This window comes from Lottia gigantea (genome assembly GCF_000327385.1).
Source record: "Lottia gigantea unplaced genomic scaffold LOTGIsca_37, whole genome shotgun sequence".
In the NCBI taxonomy this organism is placed as follows: Eukaryota; Metazoa; Mollusca; class Gastropoda; family Lottiidae; genus Lottia; species Lottia gigantea.
The window spans coordinates 973,877-995,199 of record NW_008709259.1 but is presented as its reverse complement, the minus strand read 5'-3'; the positions used below and the strand labels follow the sequence as shown (position 1 = coordinate 995,199).

The 21,323-nt window shown below is 31.0% G+C and overlaps 1 protein-coding gene across 1 annotated transcript in view; it reads left to right on the top strand.

Moving 5' to 3' along the window:
• Positions 1-21,323, top strand: part of LOTGIDRAFT_121570 (hypothetical protein) — a gene marked incomplete at both ends in the record, with an annotated part of 69,673 nt that overhangs the window by 9,260 nt on the left and 39,090 nt on the right. The window contains one exon of the mRNA XM_009059060.1: positions 12,919-13,003. Within this exon, the coding sequence (XP_009057308.1) occupies positions 12,919-13,003 (85 nt within the window). The remainder of the gene's footprint in view (positions 1-12,918; positions 13,004-21,323) is intronic.

The window sequence follows — 21,323 nt, the reverse complement described above, 5'->3', positions numbered from 1 at the left end:
AATTACTTCTCTTTCTGCTCATTGTATCCTCAAACGGTTTGTTATTTCAGCAAAAGTTACAAAAACACAGTAATTGTTAGCAACACCTTAACTATTAGTTGAGCAAATAGTTGAGTGTGACTTTGTAAATCAAGTTGGACCGTTTAGCGGGTAAAAGTCAACGGCTAAAATAGATTGTCAATATGAGATTTGTTATGAATCCTGACCTTTGAATAGAATGAAGGGATAACTGAATTAGATTAGGGGCTACAGTATTATCATTCTGAACAAATGGCCAGGTTTACTTTTGTCGACTTGTGTAAACTTTAGGGGTTGGTGAAGATACACATAAGGTGGAGAGTGTCTTTAGAATTGAAATCTATAGCTGACTTTAAGAAAGAGAAAATTTGTTTTCATTGTGCCTTTGAGCTGATTTGATCCTTTGTTGTTATGGAAGATTAGACTCGTATGGATTTGTTGATATTTATATTATTAGCGACTTAATTTACCGTCAATAAAATCATGTGACTCCTTTCTCAGAGATTGTCGATTCACTCTTTGGGGTGGTCTTGAAGATAAAGATGGTATAATGTAATTTTCTCTTCCAGAACACCTAATGCCTCTCTGTGATACGGATTGTCAACATCAAAAATCAATCTAACTTCCATTTCTACACTATAGATAAGTGATGTTATACTTGGTTCTGAAATATGTCAAAGTTTTATTTCTCCCAACAGACGCCTAGAAATTTCTATCAAATTGAATGAAATACATCATAAATAACTTTTATTGGTTTTTAAGAAACTTTGCCATTACAACAGCTTTAACTTTGGCAAACATTTCAGAATTAAGAATGCAAAAGGGCAATGCTTATGCTTGTATAGGTGTATTGAAATTTGTGCTAAGTGATCCGATCTAAACAAAGTGTAGTACAGTACGTAAATGTTGTATAAAATAAACAGGGCTGCATGCGAATGTTATGGAAATGTACTATTTATGCAGCTAATTATGCAAATTGCATAACACAACACAAATGGTGTTATGTATAATGTCAACAATGCTATTACTATGAATAATAGGGTTGATAAAAATTTACTTTTTCTTTGTACATTCAAACTCATTAGGCCTTTATCTATATACAATCATAAAGAGAAAACTTATATATAGCCTACTAACAAAAACCACTATTTAAACAGTTCACAACACAAGTGAAGACTTTACAAGTATTTGCCTGTTTGCCCATGATATGTTTAGATGAATCAAATGACATATTTTGTCAGAGAATGCTCATAAAAGAGCATCTCTGGTTAAGACATTCCGTTGATAATTTGGTGCAATGAAAGAGTTGTAAAAATTCTATAGTGTCTATAGAGAAATAGTTAAAGTCAGTGATGCTTGCATTATATTAGTAGCGAGACTTGAATTAGTAGAATTCACAGTAGGGACTTGAATAAAGTAGATACTAACTATTATATTCACCACATTTTACGGTATTTTTACGACAATTTGATTCTTTCTGCTACTGTTTTATTCATTTAGTCATCTCATTCAATTATGAAGCATTAGCTGAATTAAAGTTGTCTACTTAAAAGAGAGAACTGATTCAAAAACTCAAAGAGTGCTAAAAACGGCCTAGATTCCAGTTTTAAACACGATTCCTATTAAATACCAATGAAAATTTATGGCTTCGTGTTTATATGATTTTCTATATTATGCTTTCACAGTTGTATTCATACGAAACTTGTTAGCCATGATATAAACTCTCCAGGAGGGGAGGCTGAAATGATCAATTCCACAATCAGATTACTGCCTTAATGTCCTCGAATATTTACACTCGACTTGCCCCTACCATGAACCTCATCTCATGGAGAATAGGCCAAAATAACTCTTCTTGTGTCTTTTCCATTAAGTTGAGGTTTAGAAGGGGATAGATAACAATAAAACGTATAATAGGAAGCACGCCTTGTTAGCACAAATTTTACACTTGAAGAAACGTTGAGAAGATTGGAGCGGAAAACACATCTGCCTTCATACTTCTATCTCTTCATACCAGCAAAATGGTTTACGCACTGTACAACAAATTCTTAGCGCTTTATATAGTAACTATTTATTTCCATTAAACCCAGCAATTTAAACATTTCTTCGTTCTTGGACCAATTTTCCTGGTAGTAAATGGACTGAAGTAATCTGAAACATAATGGACATTGATTAATCAATTTACTTAAAACAATATGGCGAGAACATAACATTAATTACCTTTTTGTGAAAGTACAACCTGGAAGATTTAAACTTTAGGTTCTCATGGATAAGGAATACCCTTTGAAATTGAAAAACTTCTTAAAGAGGTCAAATTTATTTTCTATACTCTGTTTAGCTCAATAATAGCAGCAAAATTTCAATAAGCTTATATATATAACCCTCCTTGTCGGGGATAAAATAATATTTTTCAATTTCCATAAAACCATAGATTTTAAATCATCTGTTATCCACAACTCAAAATCCAGTTCGTTCTCTCTGAAATTAAGCATGTAATAATGTCTTTTAAGAGTACAAAAGGCATCTTATTGGATTATCCTCCCCTATCTGGTTCCAACAAAAGGCAGATAGAATTGCATTACCCAGGATCCTCCCCAGTTTGGCTCCAATTTCAAAATGTCTGGAAAGTTTTTGTGTAAAAGTATATTGAATTAATAAGTTAATGAGTTAAATTAAACGAGCTGAATTGATTAAGAAGAATACGATCTCCTTATATTCTTTAATCAATTACTGATACCCCTCTTAATAGGTCAATGTCAGGGGAAGTCACTCTGAGGACTAACTTCAGTAACCAGTCTTTTGTTCTTCATTAATTACCCTAAACCTACTTCAACCCACTTCATCAATACCAGAATACCTTGCAGCTGTTTAACAGCTGATATGATGGAATAATTGTCCAGCAAGGTGCCATGTTTGATTGCCACTATCATGGAATTGGTCTAGTGGTTGGAAGTAGACCAAGGCTATCACAATTTATATCTAAGACATATTTATTTCATTATACCAAGCTGTGTTGACTATTAACTTATCCCTGGGGCTATTTTTCAATATTCTCAAGAGGTTTTCAGATTGTAAGTTGTTCCTCCCTTTCTTTAAAAGTAAACAAATTGTTTATTCAAATGTGAGCAATTTTGTATTTAAAGGGCAAAGCAAGTATGAAATTATACATTCTTTTAATTGGTGTTAATATGTTTTGTAAAATAGTGTACATTTTAAGCATTTGGGTAACATTCAGGCTTAAGGCACACCCTAATTAAATTATTTGAAGTATATAATGTAAGTATATGTATGTTAGAAAACTGAACTGGCCTTAGGGCAAGATATTTAATGATCTTGTTTATCTACTAATTAAACATTAAATATCACTTTTAGGCTACTTCTGTTTTATTTACTCATCACACAAGTTCAAATTATTAGGTCAACGACGGTTTTGAAACTTAAAAGAATAGGTTGTGGAGGGAGAATTCTACATTTGGGTCAGCATAACCTAGTTACAGGAATCTTATAGTAAACATTTCAATGCTGTAGTTCCATGGATTGTCAAGCATGGTATTGTCACATCCTGCAATTATAAAAGAATAAAACAGTCTTGATTGAAGCAAACGATGTTGGTGGTAAAAAATTGTGTTGTAGTGCTGATTCCTTATATGGTTGTAACGTCTGTTAATGGTCTACAATGGTTATTTAATTATGTAAATAAGTGTTGATATAACGTAGAGTTCCTTTCTTCTCTTCCCTTCATTTATACAATTATTTTAATGGCAGTAATTTAAAGCATCAAATTTCATAATTCCCGTCTTTTGTTATTTATCAGTCATATGATCAGAAATGGCCATGAAAATACGATGAAACTACAGTAACAATAGTCAATTAACGATTGTTAACGTCCATTGATAAATGCTACAGCTTCCTGCTTAATATCCATTCCATTGCTTCAATCTAACTATTCACTATATTGTTGATTTTTTATTGAGCAAATATTTGCTAAAATAAACCATTTCACGATTGTATAAAATCAAACAAAGCAAATCGACCTATATTTTTGCCCAATACAATGCAATTTTTTTCCCCATAATGTAAATTGACCTATTTTTTAAGTCTAATAATGCAATTTGACCTATTTGTTGAAATTACCATGTTCAAATTTCTATCTTCATACAATAAGCTAATTAGATTTACACACAGTGTTTTCTAAAAGCATGTCGAATGTTACAAACATATTGAATTTGTATTTTTGGAAACAATATCCCGAATGATGTGAAATTTTTTATTTTCTTAAGTTATTTCAACAAACAATTTGGTATATTTGTGTAAGAACTGCATGTAAATTGCTGTTAAATACAGACGTATTTATTCACCTAACTGGTAACAGACATGATTTGAGACCAGCTGTATTTTATCATCGTTACCGAGTCCGTATTTTAACAGATCTAAACTCTACCACTTTAACATATTTCATCAATTTAAGACTCAGTAGGAAACCTGCTGTATGCTTCATCTTGTCTATTGAATTACTTTCCCATAAATCACATGATAGTTATCTTCCCCTTTTTCTTTATGTTGCCGTCCAGTTTTTATGTTGACGACACTTCCAGTAGCTCTACAGCATCCTGCATGTCTCCACTTAAAGTCATTACATTCACTGCACATGTTCTTATGTCTCATTGAACAAGTAAATGTGAAATGATGACAAAATGAATACAGTTTTATTCTAATATTATTCGGTAACCAAATATTAGAAAGCAAAATGGCTTAATGGATACCAGGACACACCTATCATAGAGGAAGACCCTCTGAAATGAACTCAAAGCGACTGACGCCTGTAGACACCTCCATCATTCCATCATACATTGATCCATTATAGCATAATGTTCACCTTTTTTCATTTAATTCACACTAACTGTGTGCAGAAATTGATTTTCGAGATTTAATTCATTTCCAGGCGTCCTGCAGTTCCAGTCTTCTAGTATTACATGCGAGTTGGAATGTTATATTTGTCAACTATTTAATCTACAGTTTATAACTAATTGTCTTTCTCAGCAGCCACAATTATTAGCATTAAACTGGAATTTTACAGTTGTGGTTAGAAAATGGCTGCGGGGTTCTCAAGGTTAAATGACCATGTGCATTGGTTCTAATTTCTGGACTCAGAAAATTGCTTAAAGCGTCAATCAAATATGAGTTTTTGAACCAAGTAAAGCAAGGGTTGATCCTCTTGTTAGGGAAGGTATAAGATTTGTAGGTGTTCTTACATTTAATTTATCTTTTACCTAGATCTAACAGCTATTATATATAATGTTTTTAAAATGACCATCAAATTATTCAGTGAGATATCAGATTTATATTGAGATCCGAGATGTATATTGAGATATATCTAGATTTGAAATAGGTTAGGGGTCGTAAATGTCATCAGTATTATCTCAAATTATAAAATGTGTTTCCTAGGCAAATTAACTCATGATAAACCAAAATACTGTGAAAATAATTGTATATAAACATAATAGTGACCTGATGGCCTGGCTCGATAACATCATTTTAAAAAATGTTACTTTTTCTAAAAACATTTCAGTTTATCGGGCATTACATCTCTAAATATACCCCAGTGTTTAGATCAACTATATAAAACATTTTCTCATATCTGATGAAGCTCTATTTTCAAAATATTACAAGTATACACCAAATTGACCACCATTAAAAAAGAGTTCTATTTTGACAGCCCTTACTCTTCAATCTTTGGAGACTCCACAACAACTTGAGAATAATTCATTTTAAACCCAGCGATTAACTTATTCAAATAATAAATTTGAGATTATTTTGTCAGATTTTCAATAAGAAATTTGAAAGAAAAATGATCTTTTGAGGTAATCTCTATACAAATTTTTGAATATTTTGTGTGGTTTTTATGATATTTTCATCCTGCCATTGATGTCCACCTCGCTATGGTGTCTATGGAAAATAACTTATGAAAATTTGTAACAATGATATTGTTGTGTGATACCAGCTGGGTTTTGACATGATTTTCCTAATTTTTCATCCCCTATAATAACTTGTAACCACTTGTAACTCCTTGTAGATTTTACTTATATTCAAAACCACATGACTCTTGGCAATTCAATAAAATTTGACAATTTTTTTGTCTAGTTGACACATTTTGTGACAATTTATAATGACATATTTTGATTTCTTTAACTTCTATTTAAATACCAGGTATTATAATGTTGTGTTTTGGGTTCTGTTCATGTATGAATTTGGGTTGATAAAAAAAGTGTCTGTATTCCACCGTTAGGTCCTAGTGATCCTCTAAAAATGTCATTTCTTCCCATTATTAGCACCAGAACAATAGCACTTTTCTGTTGCCTGTAAGCCCAAAACAGATTGATGCATGGCTTAATAGTTACATGGTCAAGTAGTACCATTATAGGCCTACACTTCTCAATGTAAATTTGTCCAGAGATCATTGAGTAAGTAGTAAATTATCATTTTATAGGTCATGTCGATGTACTATAGTAGACATCATGCTAGTCCAATCTGACAACTACCCTCCACTCCACTTGTACAGGTAGGAACATTAATTCTCATTTCCTTCCTTCAGGCAGAATATGCACCAAAGTCCTCTAACCTTTGAACTCTCAACTTTGCTTGCAACAATTTGATTGGCTAGTTCTGAAAAAGTTGCACAGGCAACTCTTTATGGCTCTCCGTAAATTTTAAAGGTGCATGTCCTGCCAGAATTTCTTTTCCTCTTGTTTAAATATGCTTTGCTTGCCTGTATCCAACTCCTTCCTTTTAAACTACCTCAACTTTAATATTGGTACCCTTTTAAGGCAAACTAAGTGTATTTAACCTTCTTTCCTCTGCTTTTCTTCCTTATTTTATTCTTTCCAATGCTTATCTGTGTCTAAAAAAAAATCCCTGCTTCATCTTCCAAAAGATATTAAAATGATTAAACTATTCTTATTATAACATAACTATACCTCTTTAAGAATCGATAAATTGTTATAGGTCAGAAAGTGGTCTGTTTTTTAATTTATTGCTCTATCAAATTCAGCATGATTCTCAAATTTCATGGGTCGAAAACATTTACCTCTTACCATGTTTTCTTGAAGCCAGTCATTGTGTAGTTTAAGCCAAGCTTAAAAATCATTACTTTCTGCATGTTGATGTGAATCATATTGATAAATATTACAGACCGAGTATACCCCACTTATTTTTCTATTTCATAAATCATCGCCAGAGTCGTTCGGCCTGTCAAATACTTGTTGTATATGAAAATAACGGTAAATGTGTATCTAAATAAGGCAATGTATATGAAAATGACTGCTCATGAATGAAAAAGCGTGAAAAATATTGTGATAGGAAACACATTAAACCCTCTGATTATTTCAAATAAAAAGTTTGAAGGCTTGAAATGACAACAGTATAGTAGATATAATTTATATGCTAGCCAAGAAAAGATTTGTTAAAGCGTGTAATGGCAATAACAATGCACCTTACTTTTCTATACTCAATAAATGTCCACTTAGGCTGAATTTTATGTTGATTTGATGGTGGTAAGGGTGGAAGTTTGTTGGTGTTCTATATTTTTATTGTTCATTGGGTCAATGGAAGGCAAGATTCAATCAACCTCAAATCTAAATGTCTTCTTGATTATTTTTTTAGCTTGTATTCATATTTTTTACAATTGTGCATAGTGTATGTTTTACTTATGTAGCAATCTCAATATTTTAATTTTGTGTCCATTCTGGATATGTTTAATTGATGAATTTGAATATCATAAAATGTGTCTAGTGTAGTAGTGTTGAATGCTTAAAGGATTAGGAACATTTAAAATTGTGGATATTTTATAGACCAAGTGAAAGCAAGGAGATATTTATTTGTGATGTTTTATTGCAAGAATAACAGATAATAGAATTACTGACACTTTTATGGGTCAAGTTGTGAGAAAGTCTGTTCTTGGTGTTTATCACTGTTATGTCATGTTTATTTTGGAAATCATGAGTTGCCATTATCTTAGAGATGAAGTTCTTCATCTGGTTTCAGAAGGATGCTTTATCAGTTGCAGGAATCTTGCTGCCTCATGTGCTGGTCTGTTGTCTTTCTGCTGCCCACATGCATAGTTACATCACCATGAAATTTGTTTTGTGGATGTTTGGTGGTTTTAGTAATGCAATGAAATTCCAAATCCACTTTTTGAAAAACTTTCAGGTCATCTCTCTACGAGTTCCTTCCCTTTGGTGCCAAATTTCTCTCTACCTGCCATGATGAATATAAATCTCGCCAAATCTAGTTAATGTAAACAAATCTTTGGATGAATATAAATCAGAGTCATGTTATCTTGCCAAGGTTTGGGGAGATATCTAAATCGGAGTTTTGCTGAGACTTCGTATATCATTAGACAGATAAAGCATGAACTGATTGGGTAGATATCTAAGTTTTGACATATTCTGCGAGCTAATGATAAATATATTGGTGGATATGATCACTCTAATTTTTTCAACATAGTTTTGAGATTGATCTACACTTGTTACCTGACAAAATGTCATGTCTCTGATTTTAAAATTAACTCCACTTGTCAAAATCTGCCAATTACAAATCTAAGCAAAGTCAATCTCAAATATTATCTGAATTACAACATCTGATTGAATAATGAAAACGCAGGGCAGTTACCTAGCCATACACCCATATGTTACAATAGCTCTTGTAATTCTTATTAATAAAAAAAATTAAATAATAAAATCGCTCATAAATCAAAGAAATGTGTTAGCAAATGTGGGCAAACAATATATTTTATTCAGTCTTTTTTTTTTTTTGAGGTTCATATTTTTTTATTAGTAATATAAAATAAAATTTCAATATTATATTCTACTTGATAGTACTTTGGAAGCACATGTTCCATATATTACATACATGTAAAACTTTTTTTTTTCAACAAAGAATTATTCATAATGTAAGCATTCCATACAAACTTTAGAACAGTTACTTTTAATATAATATATATGCAATGCATTTCTTTCAGAAAATTTGAATACAGAGGTAAATAATCAATATAAAAGTCAAATTAAAGGAATATTTGTTAACAAGTGCATTGGTACACATCCATGTTTTATTTTGTGAACAATTTGATATGAAACAACAGATGGCTTAGAATCAATTTAATTTATTGACAATATTGGTTGTAGAATTCAAGGAATTGTTAAGAAAATGGATTCTGCCATTATAGTTACACCTGACATTGCGTATTAGTTATAGACTAATCATCATGGTTGTATGCACGGATAACACGTTTCGTTTGACATTTGGTTTAACGAAAATCATGAATGAATTCTTCACACCTGTCACCCAAATCAAATGTTTTCAACTGTAACATTTTAAAAATGTTCAGATCTAATCAGCCATCTTATAATCTAATCTGCTTCATTACAGAATTTAAACTAACTACAAAATAAGCCAAAAGTCAATGAATTTATTGCTTAGATCCCTAATTATGCCATGAATGGAGATCCAATTTTATACAAATACACTTGAAATAAACACACAGATTAAAAAATCTGCGTTTTCTTTACATGACAAGTGTTGGATTTGTTTATTTTCAAATCAGATAAAATTGAATTCAAAATTTCAAATTTTTTTTCCCATTTTGAAAATCCCACCCCTTATTATATGGTAATTTGAAAATTCTATAAAAAAAAAATTCTAAAGTGACCTCACATTATTTTCTGCTTTCACAATTTTTGAAAAAAGGTTTGTCAAATTTTGAAAAGGAATTGTAATACTTGAATAAATTTGTTCAAAAATAACTTGTAAGTATGGGCTATGTAAAAAGATGGAAAAGAATTATTTATGAAGATCATAAAGAATAAGTGTGGACTATTTGACAGTTTTGACAAATAGCTAACTTATTAAGAATTGTGGCTTTGTATGGCAATTATAAGCATGTTAAACATGAGGCTCAGTAAAGCATTATATTTGTTATTTGATGCTCTACGGTCCTGGGCTGTACGCAACAAAAGATATTTTCATATATTATAGACACTTGTATTTCGTGGCTAGACTTTTTGTCCAAATTTTGAGTTGGTTTCGTATTTTTTAAGTTTTGAATGAAGTTGTTATTTGAGCTTAGTCCTTAACTGAATTTTTTTTAAAATCTCATTTTTTGTGAAAAGCATTCGTTGAGGTAGCCTTTTTAATGCGATATTAAGGAAATACACACAAGAGACTTATGGACGAGTTTAACTAAATGATTTTCTATCTCTACAAATCTAAATATTCAACGGAAGGTGTCGTATTTAAAGATCAAATTGCCGTTTTTAGCATATAGCCTATTCACTCGCACTTGATAATAGTTATGTCTTTTCATATCTCGTTTTTATTTAGTCTATCTCCAACCCCTATCTTAATATAAAACTATTTTCTGTATGACAGCCATAGAAATAGTTTCAAATTTCTTTAGCTATTTTGATTCTTTGACTGTATATTTGGGTGTCATTAAGCCCTTATTTAATACCCTAATCCCAACAATGAGGCTCCGTATAAAATCTGCCAGGGTCAAATTTTCATTTCATATGACAGTATATATATATGAAGTCTAATGGCCATTTAAATATTTCATACCTATGTTGAGCTATTTTTTATTCTTTGATAATCTTTACATTCATTTGATAAACTTCCTAGACTGTTATTTTACATAGCAATAACAATATATATAACAGTATTATAATTGATTGTTTTGTTAGACTATTTTTGAGAGTGCACAATGATTGACAGAAATCAAATTTCTTTCAGAAAGTTATTGTAAAGGTACATGAGTACATTAAATAATATTAAAAAAAAATCAAATCAAATCAAAATGGTTGAACTTGTGTATGATTGAATAACAATGTCATACAAGGTAAAAAATACTATGAAACAACTATGAAGCAATTTAAGCAAAAGCATGTCCTATGGTGTAAGCATAAATTGGATCTTGCTCAGCTGGGAGGCAAGTAACTAATCATTCTGAATATAGATGAAAAAGTGTTTTCTTTCTGCACCATCTTCAGAATTGCTCCCCATGGTCAAAACATCACATGTGGTCTGCTCGCTGTAGGTATTCAGTCTTCTTTCCTTTTAAAAACTGAAATTTTTATTTGAATTTGAAATGATTAATTTGTGAAATATAAAAAGAAGGAGATCTCTTGAGAAATTCCCAATCTACTTATCACCTGTACGAGCTGTGGAATTGAATTAAACATATAATTAAAAGTAAAAAGCAGCCATGTTTTTCAACATCTTGGTGTACAATAGTTAGTGATTAAAATGCATGTTGAAGATACTCTCTATTGTTGGAAGGAAGAAAAAGGAGAAATTCAACCCAGGTTTTAATCGCCATTTTCCTTTATTAATTCGTGTAATTCATTCAGAAATTGTGTGTAGGTTTGTACAATTTGAAGAATACTTATGTATTTATTCCATTCATTAGGTGTGTGTACATTAGTAATTTGCTACATACAATACCTACTTCACAACCACTTGCCATCAGACAAGTTTTTTTTCTTAAAAATTTCGCGGCTCCTCATTGGCACCTTGATGTAAACACCCTTGAAAAAATGAACACAACTTGTAGCACAAAAAATACTTGTATGTAAATGACTTGAAACAGGAGTTTTTGGTGAAGAAGGTCCTTTGACCAGGGACTTGACCAAAGAAAAAAACTACCTGAATGGCTTGAAGAATACTGAGCTGCCAATCAGAAGGATGCAGTATAAAGAAGATCTGAACAATGGCGTATGGGAAAGTGTTTTATTGAGAATACTTCAAATATTTAGCAATAGTGAAGCAAGTCCTTCTCTCGCTTGTAATCTGATCTTCTATTCGAGGAAATTGATATTTTAAGATTTGTATTTCGGATGTTTTTGGAGAGGCTTGTGATTTGCTTTTCTACGTCCCAGCTGTTTGAGCTTACTGTGCTTTTATTCTCACAAGTTGTTTTCAAAATAAACTTCATCCTTAGACTAGCACTTATCCAATCTTTTCTTATTTTCCTTTCAATGCAATTGTTTTTTGAATAGAAAAATAAACCTTAAATACCACATGAATTTCTTTCCATGGACAAGAATTTGGTCATTTGTGACCTAAAATGATATGCATGTTAGGCAAAGTGGTACAATTTTTATCTGCTTATTAGTTCTATGGGTTGTTTACTTTTAAGGTGTGATAACAATAAAAATTTCAAGACATAAAAATGTGATGATTTCAAAACCTAGTTAACTAACAAATAAAACTGAAAAATAAACAGAGGAAATGGATTGCCCGTCTATGGCCCTGTTAATTTTCCATCATTTCAATGTTAGTAGGAATTGAACGCCCTATGTCTTGTCATAATTAGATAAGTTTGACAGAAAGGTTATAATCTCTAATCATAAATAAATCGGCCCTGGTAATTCCACATGAAAAAATATCAAGGCGCTGACATTGAAGATTAATTTGTCTGGAAAGAACAAAACCAAAGTTAGGATATGGAGGGTGTAAAAAAAATCTTACTACCTACTTGAAATTGGTAGTAAAAATATGATTCTTATTAGTTTATACCTATATATAACAAATTCTAAGAATGTAAACTGTCATTTTATTTTGTCACATTGTAACCTGCAACTATGTTAAAAATGTTGCAGAACCCTATGTTGCGAAGAATCCTTATCGTCCTTATGTGACCAACAGTTTCGCACATGCAGTGCTGCAGGTAGGTTAAAGATGTAACACATGTTTACACTATATTAAATACTGTGATCCACATCAATTTCATATAATTATCCCATCTTTATTCTTAAATATATATATTATATTGTTTTACTTATGCTTCAATTTTTATCTTTTCAGCGTCCACCTTCCCATAGTTTGAATTTTAGTCAGCAGGATGACACTCAGTCATCTCGTTCAGGTGACACCCCTATTCCTACTAGTCAACCAAATACTAACTCCTCACATAATGCTGAAAATAATAGTGAATCAGGTAAGCCTTTTTTTTATCTTTTCCAACCATGAGTGACCATTTTGACATTTGCTGACAGAAAACTTCTGTCAAGTTTTCAAATTTTTTTAAATTGAAATATTGTTTCAAAACTCTCTTGATTTATAATCAAATTTTGGTTTTTATTTTCAATCAAATGTCAAATTCTACACTTTTTCCATCAACTTACATAGAACATGCAATACATATTCAAAAGGGGAAACAAGTCATAAGGTTGACCATTATTTTTCTTTTGGAAAGAGCATCATGCCATCTTTTGCATTAATGAATTTTTTTTCTTCATATGACGTCTGAGTGTCATGTCCCTGCCAAAACTAATCTCTGTATCATTGCGTCTGATCTTGGTTATCACAAATTGTGGCAAAAAGACACAAATGTATGTCATCACGCCAGAAAAAATTCAGCCCAAAATAACCATAGACAAAGCAAAACTTGTGGAACCAGAAAAAACTAAGAGAAATTTATACGAGGCACAAATATGTCTGCATAATAGCTATTTGAGGTAGAAATATCTGCATTAGAAAGATTATCACTTAGGGTCATTTAACATTTGGTAAAAGATAGCAATTAGGAATATGGAATGTTTTCACGATATCAGGAAGAATGTGTATTTATCACAAAAAAATGATTAACAGTAAATAATATTCCTACACCAGCCATAACATACATAACTGACAACTTTTAGTCGTCCAATTTTACATTCACTTTACTCATTATAAACAAATTACCTTTATTTATATATGGCGTTAAAAACATAGCTGCTCTCTGGTTTCAGTCCATCACGTTTTTTCACTTGGCGTGTTACGTTAAATACATAAAGCACAAGATGATTGAATATTTTTAAGAAATATTTCTATTTTCAAAAAATTGTTTGTATTTTCAATCGTTAGTATTAATGTTAAGTTAATTATAAAATCTGACGCGGAGGTCCAGAACCTGCGCGTGAAGTTACGCTTATGACTGGAACATCAAACATCATTTCATGAAAAGCCATACAAATGTGTTATCCAGTTGGCAAAATGTTACGACTTGTTTTGTAATAATTTTCCACTGTTTGATTTCGAGGCTTAGATTAGACAAAAGTACATAAACAAATGCCTGACTACATTTGTCATATCCATTATCTAAAACTACCCACCCTGTCATTAAGAAAAAGATTTGGCAAATTATATTCTCATATCGTCCAAGATATCTACCTAGATCGCAAAAACTGTCTGAAAACAATAAACATGATATCTATGGATCAATTGGCGCACATCATCATTCAGATAGTGGAAAAACAGAGTTTCTTACTTCATTGACAAATATCTCTACCTCATCATTAGTTGCACTTGCTTTAGAAGTTTATTGTACTCCTGAGTTTTTACCTTCATACAATTTGACTCAGGCATCTTGCTGCGCTTTTTATTTTCATCATCAGACGTGCTTGTATTGGCTTAAAAGCTTTCAGTAAAATTTGTTTAAAAATGAACTAAAAAACTCAGTCTTTTATGCCTTCAATTTAACATTCTGCTTCTAGATATCAACTTGTTTCCACATCAACAAATCTGTTTTTGTGTGGATTTTTCCTAATATTTTCAATATCTGTTTTAGTGCTTTGATAACTGTCAATTTCCAACACACTTTTCAGTTTTTACTTCTGTCTTTTCAAAACAAATTGATCGTTGAAACGATAACAAGATTCTGGTTGCCGTTCTCAAGACGATTAGAAGTGGAGTGGAAATCTAAAACAAGATAGGTAGACAGAGTCAGCTTACAGACGCCAAAATCTTGTCGAAGCATCTATTACTCAGTAAATGGCTAGTATAATTAACAGTAAAAAAACACTTTGTTTCGGCAGTCAAGGGTAATAACGGAACAGCCAGCAGCCAACCCGCCCTAGTAAATTATGTCAATGGAATTCTAGAGGGAGACTGCTCTATCATTATTATCAAACTTTCAAACATGACAGAATATACAATTTCTTACAATGTCTTTGACAGATGTGGTTCTAGACTATTTTGTGGTTCTAGACTATTTTATCATTCCTATATACTCTATAAGTTACACATGATGTTCATTGATATTCTTAAATTTGTTGGGAACTTCTATGCATATATTTTTGAAGAGTTCAATGTATTCCTTCCTGTAGTTGATGCTCAACATAAACTTATGCATGTGCATTAAAAAGTAGGTCAGCAACAAGATTTATGATGTTCCTCATGCACCATTTAATTCCCAAACTTCATCAATGACTTGAAAAAATCTGAAAAATTTCTATCAGAAGTGAAAAAATATGCTGTAGTTAATTAGAATAGTTTATCTTTTTACAACTTAAGTGATAATTTAACTCTCATAATTTGTAAAATGTTGAAATGTGAAATTGTAATATATCATATTGTCAGACATGGCTGTATCCATTTTCAAAAATAATCATATTTATAATTTTATTGGGTGAGAGAAAATCTGAACCATTTTAATTACAGCCTCTTAAAGAATTACGACTTTTTTTGCATCTTTTAACACATGTATTCAAATTTCAAGTTGGAAAATAAATCTGAAATTTCTTAAATGTTTAAGCCTCCATAACAATTCCACACACTAAAGGCACCATGTCACTTAAATTTCATGGCATATTAAAATCTCTTTCATGTTCAAAGGAATAAAATCAAATGGCATAAAATATTTATTTGTAAAAATCAACATAAATCAAGAATTGATTGATAAAGAATAGATGTGAGTGAGGCGACGACATTAAGTGACGACATACGCCAGGAATATATGTCATGTTTGATACCATAAACAAAGTATTTTATGGGTAAAGGACAATAAAAAAAGATTAGAACATTAGGAATTAATGAAGTTATAGTTAAAATCTTCTCATAAAACAAACCTTTTAAATCATCTTATGTCAGATTTGCTTTCTTGAGAAAATGGCTGGCGAAATTTGAAAAAAAAAAGAACAAATTTGCAAAAAAATATTTATCTTAGTATATGGAAAGATTTTCATGATAAAATTTAAACGTGGCATATCTTTTTAAAATTTAGATTTTGAGAAGAAAAATTTTCTCAAATATCCAAATTTTCTAAGGCATTTCTGAGGGTTAGTCATACAGAATTTCTAAAATTGATTTTCAGGAAAAAACTTTATTGAATGATAATAATTTCCCTGAACGGAATATTACATTAAGTGATCGATATTATAGTCATATTAGATATCGATTTTATCAATAGATTTTATTCTTTATTACAATTTATTGAAAACTAATAAATACTAGAAATATTCACCCAATTTGACCAATGACCTAGTTTTCTTTTCTTGAAAACTTTGCCCAGAGTTTTCTTAAATAGATAAAATATTATTATACTACGCAATTGTAATATACACAAAAACATTAAATATTTTCTTGACCTAAATTTTCTGAATCTGCCAAGATTTTCTCGGAAGAGAAGAATGATAGAATAGTTGGTAGTTCAGCTCATATTGGATTATTTCAAGAGGGTTGGCCATTTAACGACCATATATTGATCGTAACTCTAAGTCTCTGATCCTTTTACTCTCCTTTTAGGAGGGAGGAACAGACTGTAAGGGTCTATAACTCTCATTGTAATATCTCGAAGAAAACCCCCTATAAAATGAGTCATCATTCAGATCATTTCAGCGACTAATGCTGCACGATTGCATGTAATTATCTTTCATAATTTGCCATTTTCAACTTTTCAGGATTTATTTTTTGTGATTCTGATCATTAAATCTGAAGAATAATTAATTGTGAAAAACAGCTTGATTGTTTTCTTGAATTTAAATTGAAATCTGAATTTAAAATTAAAAAAAAAATTATCAATCAAGCTTTAATGTGGTAACTGAAAAGATACATTTCCAAAACTCCTAATGCACGAAATACTTCTACTACTAAAAGCAAAAAACTTTAAAAAAAATTTAATTTTACAGGTTTTCTTGTTATTTTTGAAATTGAAGTAGAAATTTTAATAATTTTGGTTGTTTATATAAAGATCAAGTGAAGAATGTTCACCATTTGTTTCATGTTAAAAGCAGGTTAAAGTCCACATATATATCACCCCTTTAATCACAGTGGGGTGTTATTGCAAATTCATTAGCCTTTAATGAGTTGAAAAGCTCGTTAAGAAAACCAAGTTTATCTTATGCACCACACAGAAAGTTGACTTGTGTGGCAAATTCATTCTTTTTCAACTTTTAGATTTTTATTTTAAATTTGTAATGACATTTGGAAAAGTTTGTTCTCTAATATGAAATACTTATGTTTAACACAAAAACACATTGGCACATAGTTGACAATGTTAAAATACACATAATATGTATGTGTAGCATATTTGAAATAATCTATGCAAACATAAATAATTTTTGTTTGATTTGAATATAGCTGTAAGTTCAGTGCTCGAATATTTAAAAAGAATAATAAACAGCATGAGAATATAAATCATGCGTATCGCGCTTCGGTTTAACAGACCTGCCAATTACTGTATTATATAATGAACTTTGAATCGCAGCGTTTGTCTCTAATGCTCTGCCTAGCAACTTCGATAATAGAAAAAAATCAACACAATATTATTTATTCGTAAAAAAGGGCATTAGAGGTTAACTTTCTTATGATGTTAAATGGCAATTGAAAGACGTATGAATTATTGCCATTGAACTATGTGTGCTTATTGAAGAGTCGAGTGTTATATTCACGTTGGATATTAAATCTTCAGTCTGTGAAGTTAAGAAAGCAACCCCCACCATTCAGAATGGTAACTGATATTTGTTAGTACAGCTAAACATTGCCCATTGTATCTGTAGTTTTAATTCTATTTTGTTAGGCTGGTCTATTGAATTGGGGTGGCGTACAGGCATTTAGTCAGATCTCAAATAAGGTATAATACCTCCATTCATACTGCCCAACCATCTGCTATCATAGTACAAACTCCTAAAAAAAACCTTTCTTACGGCTAACAAATCACAACAAAACATTGACTCCTAATCTCCATTGATTTCCACCTTTACAAAACTAGAAAGAAACATTTTAGCTTGGAGGGTTTGGCAAATTTTTTAGGGGGGCTATATTGACTTGTGTATCTAATAAAATTTGTAATACAATCTAGCTTAAGATCTAGAATTACAAATCAAATTTTATTTTATTGATAAAATTACTGCATTTTATCCCCAGGACTAGGACAAAGAATGCTACAAAATTTCACTTTTCTGAGAATGAATGAGAATGCACTTTCTAACCTATTGGGTTTCCCTCAACTATGCATATAACTAGTGATCTCCCTGGCCTTTCTTTTCTATTAGAGTGCCTAATGGGATTGTAATAGTCGAATACTTTAACCCTTAGCCTACCGTCAATATATATCTGTCAATTCATTTCCCGGTTTTCTGAATACGCCTCTGATTTATTTATTTCCCTTTAAATGTCCGTTCATTCATATTTTGGCGTAACATATTGCCGAACATATTGTAGTTATTAGACATCGTGTTGGATAATGTTCAAAAAGTGTTTATTGTTGAATTAAAACAACAGTTAAAATTACAAGAAAAAATCCTGTCTGTAACCTCAATTAATTTTGGCCCAAATTCAGGTATCTGGCCATGGAAGGTTCAAAGAACGCTTCTAATTTCTGCTCTACTTTGAAGTATATCACACATCCGAACACATGGCCCTGAGATTCCTGAAAAACATTAAATAAAAGATAGAACCACTTTACGTGTATTTTGATAGAATTAGAATCACTTAGGAAAAGAAAAATTCGCATCTTTGGCCCGTCTGCTTTAGTTTGAACAGATCCAAAAAACACTCAGAATGAAAACAAATATTTATAATCTATAAATCATCAGAAACATCAAGAAAATTACGGCCATATTAACCCACCCCATTTTAACATAAAGCATATTTTAGAGAAATACAACATTTTTGAAATTTTGTTAAAGTGAGTCATCATCAATTTGTGTAAATTATCTACACACCATGCACAGATTTACCTATATTAAAATGTGAGAAAAAATAAATTTTATAATTAGTAATCTTTAAAAAAATCTGCCCAATTATGAAAGGGACATTTCAAAAATTTGGCACACAACGAAAAAGTTGGATAATATTTGAACTAAAGTAAAATTCTGATAGAATGGTCTAGTTGGTTTGTCCATATAGAATTCAGATGTAATGGTCTAGTTTGGTTGTCCATATATAAGGCAGATGAAACGGTGTACTTCAATAGAGTAGTATGATAATGAAAATGTTTGTAAGATAATGAAGGAAATTAAGAAGATGATTTTCTGGTGTTTTTAAGATAAAAATCTTCTGACTCTCTCCTGATCTATAATCAGTGATAGCCAATGTATGGTATATACTACATTATAGTTATAGCCAGGGTGGATCCTTTTTGAAGGGTTCGGAGCATAAATCATTGAGCATCTTCTTAATAGTAGTATTTGTAAATAGCGCTTTAAAGCAAGTCATAGTGCATTGACACAAGCTTTTAAGCATTCAGAATGCTTATGTAGAAATTAACCTTGCAGGAACATCACTATTGTTACAATTTTTTGAAAAATGTTAGTGGAATCTGCAGATAGAAAAAGACACAATTTATTCATACAAGCTAGCAGCCTTGGCCTACTATTGGGCATCCGCCAGCCTAATATTATAAGGGTGTATATAATGTCAGATGGTAATTATAAGGTTTTGTAGACTGTCTAATCATGTTAATTTCAAAATCTTATGAAGTTAATAAATAGTTAGCCTTATAATGTATATATCTTATTATCCTATCGCCATATATACCATTTCATTATCTGGAAATATGTTCAATATCTTGTTATATGATATTTCAAAATTGTCTCTTTATTCCCTTTATATGTTGCACAATTAGGTGCATTAAGTTTAGTTTTCAAATCCTTATTATTATGTACCAAAAGCAGTCAGAAGTCTTCTTCATACTTGAATATTTAAAAATCTTTATTTAGAAAGCTCATTAAAGATTTTCAAGATATCTTTATTTGATACCATCTTTAGATTCAAGATAATTATCAGCTAGATTTTAATGACCAATATTATCTGCTAATAGTAATTCAAATTTCTTTAGATATCCACAAATTCACTGATTTTATAATTTTAGTAGTCTCTAGAGGATTAGCTGAACTATTCGATCAGTGTTGAATGTAGAATGCACCTGAACCAAAACTCGTCAAGAAACTCTTAATTAGTGAAATTAAAATTCAAATTTCTCTGCATTGCCATTGTTCACTTCATTTTAGGAATGAATTTAAATTTCTTTCCACTTCCTGTGATATTGTACATTATGATTTTGCACCTGAGTCTAAAGTCGTTAAGAGACCGCCTACTTAATTAATGTTAATGACCCTCGTTAAGTGTTTTACCTGGATTAGATTTAATTACCTATTATTGAGCCATTGATTAAGACGTGGCATGGCGTCAATATTACTACGTAGGGACTATTATTGACTTTACAGACCATTGTATGTAAACATTGAGTGGAGTTTATGTTTTTACCAATAATGATCAAGGTACTTGATAGCCTGAAACACTTTGCCTACCAGTAAAAAAAAAAAAAAAAGAAATTTCTTTTGAGTTTCCTTTCCACTTTTTTACATTGGGTACATTTTTAAAAGTTGGATTAAGTCAGACTACCTTTCAAGTATTGTTACATTTCAGCTAATTTGATAGGTCAAAATTAATTGTCATCAAATACTTGAAAGATATTGTCATTCAATGAGCATTCATTACTTCAAAATATAATACAATTGATACGAATAAAAATAAATCAATTTAGTTTAGTTAACATTATCAAAAATCTCTCTAGATTTCTAAATCTGTTAGCAGACGTTATTTTATTCACCTGAAGGCTATTATTGTTAAATTTAAGGACTTATCAAATTATTGTCTTTAGTAATAGGTAAACATTTAGAGAATTTTCTTAACGAATTTACTGAAGCTTGGAAGAGTAATTGTGAAGTGTATACAAAGCTGTAGATTGTAAACTCTCGAGGGAGTTGTCTTAGTTAAGATTGCCACAAGGCATCGTATACGGAGGAAATTATAACCATCTAATCGGAAGTTAGAAAAGGAAGTATACTTGAGCAGGTCAAGATTTGAAGTAACTCCAGCTTGCAGGCTCATACCCTCAGCTACATTTAGCCCATATTGATTTCAAATTAATGACATTGTTTTCAATTCTAGCATTCTTTCTTAGAGTAGGCTGCAATGACCAGTGAGTGACCACAGCTGTAAATGAAATGTATCTATAATGATGAGACCACTTGGGTATAATAACAATTTTATTT